Genomic DNA, 11,930 nt, shown 5'->3' on the forward strand with positions numbered 1-11,930 from the left:
TTACTAATATTTATAAATTGATTAAGTTGATAGGTAAATATATTTATCCTTTATATATTTGTATTAAAAATTATAATTTAATCGTATTAAATATTATGAACATGTACGCTTTGCTTTTAATTAATAAATAAATAATTTTAAAAAATCATTAAAATTATAACATAATCAATAAAATTGATTGTTTTTTATATAGGTAATTATGTTTTAAATATATTATATTAAAGAGGATAGGGGAGTAAATATTAATTTCAAACCAAAAATTTAGGCCATTGACTTAAACGAATAGTAAAGGATGTTTTTAAAGCATGCATTAACTATGTTTCAGAAATGTGTGTAGTATAATCTCTTTAGTTTGAGTTAATGTCAAATTGTGAGTTGCCACACCATTAACTCCAAATGAATGCCATTCCTTTTACTAAAATGTCCCTGATAGACTAATGAATAGTCTCATTTGTTGGGTACAAACAAAGTTTTACATTCGATCAAAAGAAAAAATAAGAAAAGGACATGAGTTTATATATACATAAGATACCTCCATTTATAAGAGTTCTTTTGGAGTGATATCAAAAGCAAATCCGTGAAAACTTGGCCCAAAGTGGACAATATCTTATCAGTGTGGAGACTTATGTGTGAGTGTTGAACCCCTTTCTATACCATTACGTGATTTATTATTCCTTTATTTTGGTTTATTAACTGAAATTAAAAAAATGTACTTATTTTATAATGATTATTTGCTTCATGTTGAATTATTTTGAATATAAAATTATCCCGTAGTAAAACAAAATTTTGAGTATAAAAGTTTTTCATGGTACGATGAATGTGAAGACAAGGCAAATGATAGGAAAGTGCTGGGAAAGATACGATGAGCTGACTGGAACAGGGTTGGAAGAAAAAAAAAGAGAAAATTGGTTTCCTAAGAGGGGTCACAAAACAATGCTATTGCATGCTTTTCAATTTTTTTTTGTCACATTTAATATGAAGTCGTCATTAGTATCATAATTATTCTATATATTAACAATTTTATATATTTCTAAAATGAAACCAATTAGCCATATATATAATAACTCATTGAAATTGAATTTCTATGACCAAGACCAAACCCAACAATAAAATCTGTATTAAATCCACCTCTTTCATAAACCCAACTTTCCCTTTTGACTATACTTCATCATACAATTCTCCAACTCCTTCTCTCTCTATCTCTCTGAAAATGGAAGACGCTGAAGAATGCATCACTGGGCTGTGTTTGGGACTAGGAATGGGAGGGTATGTTCCAAAAAAAGGTAAGCAGAAAGAGAACAGACCCCTGGTAGACTTAGCGTTTGAGCTTTGTCCAAAAGGGGAAGCCATTAACTTGAATCATGATAAGGTAGAGAGCACTGATTCTGATAACAGCAACAACAACAACGGATGCAGAAAAAAACTAAGGCTTTCCAAGGACCAATCATCCATGCTTGAGAACAGCTTCAAACTGCATACCACTCTTAATCCGGTATATATATTCACCTTTTCTCCTTCTGATTTTTATATTTATCTAAAAACTTGTATATGTGTCGGGTTCAAAATTAATTCTATGATTGTTTCGTTATTAAATTGCATGCCACAACATGATCATTTGTGTCATACGTATTCATCAGTTAATTGTGTTCTTGTATTTTGTACCTCAAGGTGAGAGGTTTATTCTTTGGTTTTGGTTCCACATGCAGGTACAAAAACAAGCACTGGCTGATCAACTGAATTTAAAGACAAGACAAGTCGAAGTTTGGTTTCAGAACAGAAGAGCAAGGTACGTTAATTAACGTGTTTGTTTGATCTTGATGAATTACTTTGCATCAAATATGTGGGTTTTTTCAAAGCTCGATGTTTAGGGGAGTAGAGATGAAAAGTGAGAAAAGAAAACGGAGAATTTTCAGATTTCCACGGTTTTATTTTGTTTATTTAATAAATTGTTAATTGTGTTGACTATATCGACCTATGGAGAAAGATGTTATTTTATATGTTTAAATATTATAATTAATAATGAAGTTTTGTTCAGGACCAAACTGAAGCAGACAGAAGTGGAGCGTGAGTGGTTGAAAAAACAGTGTCAAAATCTAAGCGATGAGAACAGAAGATTGAAGAAGGAATTACAGGAACTACGTGCACTTAAGGTTGGACCATCGCCTCTGTGCATTCAACTATCTAAAACGGCAACTCTGACTACGTGCTCTTCGTGCGAGAAACTAGTAAAACTGGATGAAGGAAAGAACAATACAGAGTTAAAGGGTAGAAATTGATACATATTGTTGCTATACGTAACCCAAAACCTTTCTAATTATGATTAGAATGAAAAACAGTACATATATCCTATATATTATATAATTCCTCGGTCCCCACATCGAAGAGAGAGGAAACTGGGGCGGCTTAGATAGATACGTAGTTAGTAATCAGGTGTTTCTTCTCTTGTATATTTATTCAATTTATAAACTAATTAATCAAAATTATTTATTTCTCATTTTGTTTCTGCATTATTTGTGTGTGTTTATGTACGTATATGTTGTACGGATAAGGAATAAGGTTTTGAATGGCTGAAACTCAAAGATAAAACAATTCCCTAAGTGAGACCACTAATAAGAGATTAGGGCTTAAAGTTGTTAAAGTTGGAATATTAAATCTGAGCTAGATATGATTTTGTTTTATTGCTATCCATGAGGTGAAATTAGAGCTGTCAAAACGAGTAATCCGGTTTGATCCAGCCCGACCCACTACGGGTTGGTTACTTAGTGAGCCAACCTAACTCGGTTCATTTATTACGAGTCAGGAAAACTTGAATCCGGCCCGACCCACCACGGGTTGGTGGGTAAACGGATTGGTTCACTAGCCCATTTAATTAATTTTTTTTAAAATAAAAAAAAAATACAAACTTTTTGTAGTTTAAATTTAAACAAATTTCACTTCCAAAAAATTATGTTAAGGACAATTCAAAATAATAATAAAAAGTGCAATATAATCCAAATGTCATCCAAAAACAAACACAAAAAACATACAGATAAGTTTCTTATATTCATCATTTTTTTGTTCCTTATTCAACAACATCAACAAAAAATTAATAGTTTATCTGTAACATAATTTCTCACATTCAAAGATATCAAAAAGAGCTTGTTCAAATAATATATACTCAAATTGTTTAAATAAAATGAACAAAATCTGATACAAGCATGTTAGAACATGAAAAAAATCACTCCATGTCTTCAAATCTCCCAGAACAAAAAACAAATTCGCAAACTCCTATTTTTGTCATTATAGGGTTTTTGAAAAAAAAAAGAAAGAGAAGTGAGAAAACTAAAATGTGGAGAAAAGAGAAGAAAAAAGGAAGGGTGTTTTACCTGCTCCTTAAAGAATTTCAATGAAGTGAGAGTGAGAGCACCGTCAGATGAGAGCAAGTACCGTGAGAGTGATTTGTGAGAACAGAGGTTACTTTTTTTTGATATACATAGTAAGTGAAGAGAGTATTTTATTTTGTAGGGTTTCATAAATAAAATAATAAATTAAAAAAATAAAATTAGGTAGGTGGGTTGGTGGGCCAACTCGGCTCACCACGGGTTCAACCCGCATGAACCGGGTCTAAATGAGCCGGGTTGAAATTCGACCCATATATAAATGGATTGTATTTTTCAAACCCAACCCGATCCGAAACCTATGACGAACCAGATTAACCCGCATATTATGACCCATTTTAATCTCTCTACGTGAAACTCATTATAACATTGAGAGGAAGGTGTTGATATATTTGTATATTAGATATTGTTGGTGGGTGGTCCTAAGGAAATGGTAGGGAAATTTCAGTACAATTTTAGAAAAAACTGGATGAGGTTTTACATGTCAGAATATTTAATAATGAAGAATTGTGAGTGTTTCTCTTGAGTGTTGAGGTGGTTCTTGAACGAACCCACAAGACAAGACAGAAGTAGGTTGCATTTCACAATAGGGCAAAGTTCCATTGAGAGAAAATGCATGGAATTTGCTAAGTCATAATCCTAACATTATCCAACCAAGAGACAGTGCGCTGCCCTTATGATGCCACCATAACACACTAACATCATTTTAGACAAACTTTATCTTTTAAGGGATCGCAAATTAATTCAAACACACTGTTTTCACAAATCCAATGCTTCTTTCAATCAAGATTTTACAATATTGTCAGTTCATTGAAACCAATACACCATAAATTTATGGATTTTTATGAGAACGGTCTTAAAAAATCATGTCAGCTACATATTTTTTTTAATTAATGATTTTTTTTTTCGCACTAACTAAATGTGTGCATACAAATTAAATTCAACTGAAGTCACGCCCGTGACGAAAACTATCTCTTGAATTACTTCTTGTGTACAAAGTTAAACTCAATATAAGTCACACTCGTCAACGAAAGAGAGTTATTGTTTAAACAATTTATCTGTTATTATTTTTAGAATTAAAAATCAAGTTTATACATAATACTACTAATTAAAATGATGAACTATTATTTTTGCAATCTAAATATGTTAACAATATATTTTTATATAAATGATTAATAAAGTATGTATTTTATTTCATAGAAACAATTTAAAAGTTCATAGTCGCTTTTAATTTAATTAAAAAGATATTTGCAATACTTTATAATTATTAGGAATTGAATCATCTGGTTCATTTAAATTACTTCGTTTTATTGTTTTAGTAATATTAGAGACTAATAACCATGCTCTTAATCTTAAAAATATTTTTGAAGGAAGAAAACATTGCATTTGTCTGCGAAAAGGTTTCATAATTACCAAGTTGACAAGCATACTTAGTTTCAACTTCCAACCACTATACATTACAATGTCACACCTATCACCCAAAGAAAGTAATAAGCCACCATAAACTAATTTATATATAAACAGGTAATTAATTAGTTTTTTTTTTTAAAAAAAACATGGAAAATTAGAGCGAACAAATTTTCCACGATTTGTCTGCTTGAGAACGTATTCTACATGAATTAGTATTTTCTATCAACTTACTTCATTATGACTTTAATTGTATACTGTAAAGATATTTTTTTTTGGATAATGATATTTAGACAACATTTTTTGACAACATTTGAACATTGATTACGTGTTAATATGTGATTGGTCAAAAATTACTCCACAATAATGTTTATGATTATTATTATTGATTGTGAAGTAATTTTTGACCAATCACAGATTGACACGTAATCAATGTTCAATTGTTGTCAAAAAAATGTTGTCTAAATATCATTATCCTTTCTTTTACACCGTTAACTAATTATAATATACAATAAATATAATATCTATAATTGGTCGAAAGAGTAAAAAAGAAAACTGAAAAATATATTAGGGTAAATTACTTTCTATTCCAAAAATCTGTATACTATCTTCTAGAAAATTTGTTTCATTTTAGGTATTATGTACTAGAGTTCGATTTAAATGTGCTGGCAATTTTATATTTACCGTACATTATCAAAATTAAAATAATACATACTCAGTGATTGAATACAAAAAGTTATCCACTTTTATATAAAAGAAACTAGTGATTAAGTATTATTTACATGAAATTTGGAAACAATTATTTGACGAAAACGTTGAATAAGAATTCCTGTAGAAGTACAAACATGGCCGTACAATACGATTATATATACGAGTCCAACATCATACTAATTAATAAGTCAATTTATTGTAATAATGATTCTTCAAAAATAATTAGGTGGGTCCCAATTGCCCACTGAGCAAGATTCTTGCCACTTAAGCAAACTCTGTTTTTAATTAAGAATTGTTTTCTTTAGAAATAAAATTTGATTTATAAATTTATTTATGAAATTGTATTTTTGATTTGAAGAGAAAAAGAATGGAAGAAAGCATAAGCAATCATTTGGTCATTCCTTAGATCAACCTCCACCAACTCCATTTCATAGCAATTGAATAATACTAGCATGGTTAGCGTAGTGGTGTGAAAAGAGCCACGGCTTCATAGACATTAAACTAACAAATAAATAATGAATTCTACAATGTAATCTCGAAGGTTGTCCTTGTTGAATACGTCAGCTTATAAAACTTAACCCTAGGAAGGATACCACCAATTTCCTTGTTCATTTCAATTGCACAAATTTCAAGAAAATCTTTATATATAATAAATAAATAAAAGAGAGTGACCACTGCACCAAGAAAGGTCAACTGTGTGAAAACAAAACCATGAATCAAAATTGGCCCACCCAATTCAGATTTGGGTCATCACCATGGCCCACCCAAAATTGCCTACTACTCCTTTTTGCACCGCCACAAAAGCAATTCAAAGAAGCCGTCACATATGCCCAAATGTTCATAATTTTAATGCAACAAATTCAATTCATCAATGGGTGATACTTCATGTGTGCACGGAAGCAAATTGATTTCAGTTAGTGGTATGCAGTAACATAAATACTAGAGTGGAGTGTTCCCTTGAAACAATATTTTTAATTGTATATTCTTTAATTATTATTTTTATTTGGATAATTTGTTCTTCAACTAACTGGATTTATATGATAAAGATACTTTGATATTTAAGTTTTTTTGGGTTTTAGTCCTATCTAATTAATTAATGTTATAATAAATATTTAGTAAAAAGTCTCAACAACTATACTTTCGATCTATATTTATATAGTTTTTATAATGGACTTCTGAAGACTATACACCATATGACATTACTTTTAATGTACAATGTCATCTAATTCATGAAGATCTAAATGTTCTTGTTCGTGTTTGTAGATCTATCATATTTGTCGAACACTAGCATCCTCTAATTATCGACCAAAGAGGTTTCCATGATACCTACGACGAATTGTAGCAAATTGATCGTGTTAATAGTTGTGAAGGAGTGATGGTGTTTACTCGTGCAAAAACTATTCGTTTGGACTGTTCGGTCTGGCTCATCTCAGGGTTGCTTAGCTGGTCCTTGAAGAGTTGGGATAGATGACACATGACCTTTACTACCCTTCTCTTGTCGAATGATTTCGATCTTGACTCTCAATATTTTTATTTTTTCCTTATATTTCCTCTGCATCATATCCATTTGCCTTTACATTATCCTCATCATTTCTATTGGGTCCATATGGTCGTTAACAGTTTCCTTTGATGCTAGTTTGCTTACCACGTTTCTTGTGCTTACCATGGGAGCTTTAAAAGTTTTCACTCAGTCCCATGATTGTCATCAAAATGTTTTGCGTATAGAATCAAACGTCCATTTAAAACAATTTTCTTATTGTTTACTCTTCAGTTGTCTTCTCCCTATTCGGATAATCTGTTCTACAATAAATCGAATGTATCTATTTAAGTTAGTTTGGATTCCATTTGTTAAACAATTAATATTGTAATAAATGTGTAATAAAAAGTCCCAACAACTATATCTTTAATTTCATTTAAACTTGATTACTTATCTGTTTAAATTAACTAGACGATTAACTAATTCTAATGGTAACCCATTGATCTCCTCCTTGTAGACATACACTATGCTTAGGTTTGAAAATAAGATAGGAAAGTGGTTAATTAATTTACTATAAATAATGCTAAAGACATTTACATATTTTGTCATATCTTATAATTGACATATAAAATTCTTGTGTTGAAACTGATTCAAATATTATAAAAAAAATAATAAAGTTTTTTAATAAAATGGTTAACAATTTAAAAAGGAAAAGAAACATGAAGAAACAAACTTATCATATTTTTCTCATGTCATTACAAGGTTACCATACAAATATATTTAAAAAAAATATTCATATATTCTAATTTTAATTTTTTTACTGTGAATTAGTTTCTATCTATACGAATATAACATTTTCAACAAAATGTAAGTTTGAATTTTGTAAATAAAAAGATATAATTGTAAAAAAGAAGTACTACCCTAGATTGAATTAATCAGATCTTTTGCTGATAATATTTATTAATGATATTAATACATTTAATAAAAATTTATTTAAGCTAAATATCCTTTTTCATATTTTTTTTGAAAAATTTATGAATTTAAAAATGTTCAATTTAATCATTTTCATTAAATTAAGGTTAACTTCATCTTCATCTATGTAATGTCATATGTCATTTTGTGTTATTTTCAAATTTTGTACTATATACGGTTCATTACACCTGGGAGAATAACTCTACAATAGCATCAATAACTTTTGTACTAACTTCTTACTTGATTATGTGCAATAAAGTACAGTTTTCCAAGCTACCCAAATAACTAACTCATGATAACTCCAAAAGGGTACTACCCTACCACAGGGGGTAACAGGTTCCGTAGCTTTCAATGACCTCCTAAATGTGAGCCTAGGCCAATGAAGTTCTGTTTTCTCTTTTGTTCTCCCTTCTTTGCCTCATAAAAAAGCAAACTCCTAGAAAGAAGAATGATGTAAGTCAATTCCTTGATTTTGTTTGTTGAAAAACGAGGGTGGCATAAATTAACTCATTCCATGCATCAGGGACCCCAGGAAGACACCAATGGCTGCAGTCTTGCTTCCTTGTAGGGACTTTCTTGCCATAGACAGATGGGTGGCCATCCTTCCGGAAATTGGTCAGTTTTGTGATATTTAGTAACTTCACTGGAACCTTCATTCCCTGGATCACTTCCTCCACTATCTTCATTTTCAAAGGATAGTTGTTCAAGATGGAACCATTAAAAGCTGGTTCAGTTTCACCGTTGCATGATCCGCCTGAGTCCCAGTCCCCACCCCTGCCAAATGTTCATTAGCAATGTTATTTGGTTGAGAGAGCAATTTCTCCATTATTATGATGTCGATTAAAGCAATAGTTTTCCTATTTCTTTTACGCAGACATGATCCTCAGTACTAGTAGACTGGAAAGAGAAGGAGCCAAGGATTTTGTGTTATGTGAAAAAAAATTCAATACCTGAAATGGGCATTAGAATATCCGCGATAGTAGACAATCTGTTTACGTGGATTGATATTATTATCGATCCATTTTCCCCAGGTCTCCATAGCCTTTTTGTAAGCCTCCACTGCATCAAATTTTGGATATAGATAATCACCTTCTTTATAGTAATTTATCCTGCACAAATCAGACACTATCACCTTTTTTTGTTCGATGTCTTAAAAAAATTACGATTGTTTTCTTTCTTCATTTTGATAGATGACTAATTTAAGGAATGAAAGACAAACCAATTAGTAACTGGTAGCAGTGAATAGTGAATAGAAACTAATAAGAAAATAGGGACAAAAAAGTGACAATTCAAATTTTCTTAATTCATAGCTTTTGATACTATAGTACACATCAATCTTCAATGTTGCCAAGAGCAATTTAGAACAATAGGGCAGCATTCTTGTGCAGAAAATGCTAGGATGAATCATTCAATTACTTAAGCAAACTAGAGTTCAATATACATGGGGAAAGAAAAACACAGTTTCCAAAAATTTATTGTATAAAATCAATGCATATAATAATCAAAGTATGAAATTAAAATAATTGCATCCTAACCCTCGAGCAGTTTTTCCATGAGTCCACCAGTGTCCAGTATTGAAGACAAGAATATCAGCCTTCTTCCAACGACCAGATGTCTTGTCAATCCGATCTATGGACAATGTAGGATTTGAGCTCCTTTGTGCATTAAGACGAATTCCTTCCTTCACAAGGAAATGAGATCTCACAAATATCACCGAGCAGTTATAGTCCTGTCCAAGTATTCCAAAATCTTAGCACAACATACTGCAGTCTGTCCATACACATCTTCTTGATACAGCAAAATAAAAATGTCCAGCTTCCTTATCATTTCATATGCAAATTTCACATAATAATACAAATACTGTACTTAATAGGAAGTTATGAAGTTTTAACTCAAAAAGCTGAATTCATTTTCTGGAAGAGGAAACAGATCTACAGCATCGGCTGGATTTATACTTGCCAACGATTTTGATTGAAGTCAACTGGACCTTGAAGAGACAAATTTACTAAGAAATTGAATAGACAAAAAAAAAAAAAAAAACTAAGAGAAAACAATAATATAAAGCAGATAATAGTATTGGTGCATATAAGTTAGAAGAAACTACATATGCAAGATAAACTTTTACCACAAATTTAAAAACAAAGTAGCCCCTTCCTTTTGTTATTTTGTGTCCGTGTATCTCATACATTCTGCTCTTATTTTGCAGGCCCTCACGTAGTACGCATAGAATTGACTCAAATTGGTTTCGGTTCATAGAATCTCCAACCAGCATTAGTCTTTTACCTTTCAGTCTTAACAGGAAGTCCGTGGCATTAAACCTTCAAGTAGAATATGAAAGAAATTAATAAAGCATATATGACTAGTTATTTAAACTACTAAAAGATGCAGAGCAAAGGGTAGCTGTTCAAAAACACTTTAGTATATGTAATTAACTGTTACATCACGCTATATTGTATATAAGATGCCTTTTGTCAACAGAAAATCATAAGTTGAATACTGGAAGAGATAAATTTGTTTTATCAAGCTTTCATCTATCAACAGAAAATCAAAAGTTGAACATCTGATGAGAAACAAAGGTCAAACCGTTTCTAACAGGCCACCCAATAACAACAGTTGGTCGATAGTGTTGAACTATGGAGAGAATATAGAGAAAGGCTAAAAGTAATTTAGTTCCTAGTACATTATGTCATACGACAAAGGATTCAGCATTTCTACTTCTCAACAACAGAAACAACGTAGCTCTTGTTTTTAAAGAGAAATGTGGAACATGATTAACAACAAAACAAACACTACCAGCTAAGCTTCAACGGAATTTGAGATTCTATATGTATGCATGTTGTGTTTATAAGTTGACTGATATATTAACAGTTCAAGTATATATAATAAACTGGGAAAAGAGAAAAAAAAATCTTTTGCAATGGCTAACTTACATAATAAGATTAAAAAAAGAATAGGATGCGCATTGAGCGTGCTTGCTTCTTTGTATGTCAAGTTGAGTTTCCACACACCACCAAGTGAACAACTGTTTGAACCTTTTTAGAAATGTTCCCACGACCATTTTCATTAAAAATACAGATCCCTTAACCTGAAAGCATTTCGCGTGCTTGCTTCTTTGGGAATATCCCTATCAAGTTTATGCAAGAGAAGCATGTCTACTCACTCTCTACAGTTTCATAAAGTACACACAGTCCTCATACTTGAACACATTAACACAATCATTCTAAAACAGACCTCTATCTATTATGATCCTCATCGGAATAAACGCATAAAATGCAACAGGCAACTGCAATTTTGTCACGTGAAAGGTAGAGGCAATATATCCACTGGCACTAAAATTCCACATGACAAGAGAATTCCTTATCCGTCACTTTCCATAATTAGTCACATTTTTATGAAACTCCACTTGAGTAATATCTATGAAAACAGAGATAGATACAAAATGTTCACGCTATTAAATAATTTTTTTTTTGGTACGCTGCAAGAGGATTGATTCCGCATATGTGGCTACGAAAATTAACCAAACACAAAAGCATCAGAAATTGGCAGATGAAGAAGAAGCAGCTAGAGTTTGTATGCGACCCCAAAATCAAGCAAAAATACCTGAAACCTTTTTAGCAACAAGCGTAGAAAAAAATGAAAATGCATCAGAGAGAGTACCTGGGAAGATCACACGCATCCGGTTTCCAGCGCCATTTGGTGTAGGGCGTGTCGGTCCTTCCGTTAACTTTGCAGTCATAAGCCTCGTCCACGTAAGGGCACGAACCCGGTTGGTAAATCGGGTAGTTATCGTCCCTCACCCACGTTCCCGTGAACAAATCGCACTCCTTCACATTCAACGCCGCATCGTCGCCAACAGTTTCATTTATTTCCACTACCGGTTGGGCATCGGATTCAGCGTCGGTGACATTGTCAGCGTAACCGACGGTGAGGGTTTGAGTGGTGGCAGGGGAGGAGAGTGGGGGCGGAGGAGGAGGTGGAGGTGGAGG

The 11,930-nt window shown here is 32.0% G+C and overlaps 2 protein-coding genes across 2 annotated transcripts in view; one reads left to right on the top strand and one right to left on the bottom strand.

Annotated features, from left to right (window-relative positions):
- The first annotated feature begins 1,103 nt into the window (after positions 1–1,103).
- On the top strand, positions 1,104–2,494 carry LOC106767896 (homeobox-leucine zipper protein HAT3). Its single transcript, XM_014652860.2, has 3 exons — positions 1,104–1,492; positions 1,707–1,786; positions 2,036–2,494. Exons 1-3 carry the CDS (start codon positions 1,211–1,213, stop codon positions 2,274–2,276), a joined length of 603 nt encoding a protein of 200 aa, XP_014508346.1. The 5' UTR covers positions 1,104–1,210; the 3' UTR covers positions 2,277–2,494.
- Positions 2,495–8,087: 5,593 nt separating this feature from the next.
- Positions 8,088–11,930, bottom strand: part of LOC106766498 (protein trichome birefringence-like 5) — a 4,296-nt gene continuing 453 nt past the window's right edge. Inside the window, exons 2-6 of the mRNA XM_014651221.2 lie at positions 11,602–11,927; positions 10,070–10,262; positions 9,480–9,673; positions 8,895–9,053; positions 8,088–8,718 (exon numbers count right to left, since the gene is read on the bottom strand). Coding sequence (XP_014506707.2) covers positions 8,403–8,718; positions 8,895–9,053; positions 9,480–9,673; positions 10,070–10,262; positions 11,602–11,927 — 1,188 coding nt within the window. The 3' untranslated portion in view covers positions 8,088–8,402. The remainder of the gene's footprint in view (positions 8,719–8,894; positions 9,054–9,479; positions 9,674–10,069; positions 10,263–11,601; positions 11,928–11,930) is intronic.

The sequence above is a fragment of the Vigna radiata genome, chromosome 7 (assembly GCF_000741045.1).
Source record: "Vigna radiata var. radiata cultivar VC1973A chromosome 7, Vradiata_ver6, whole genome shotgun sequence".
In the NCBI taxonomy this organism is placed as follows: domain Eukaryota; kingdom Viridiplantae; phylum Streptophyta; class Magnoliopsida; order Fabales; family Fabaceae; genus Vigna; species Vigna radiata.

Excerpts from the sequence above, each read along its gene's own strand:
- LOC106767896 (XM_014652860.2), top strand. The coding sequence starts at position 1,211 with ATGGAAGACGCTGAAGAATGCATCACTGGGCTGTGTTTGGGACTAGGA. Across the intron at positions 1,493-1,706 it reads TGCATACCACTCTTAATCCG|GTACAAAAACAAGCACTGGC; the intron begins GTATATATATTC and ends TTCCACATGCAG. Across the intron at positions 1,787-2,035 it reads TTTCAGAACAGAAGAGCAAG|GACCAAACTGAAGCAGACAG; the intron begins GTACGTTAATTA and ends AGTTTTGTTCAG.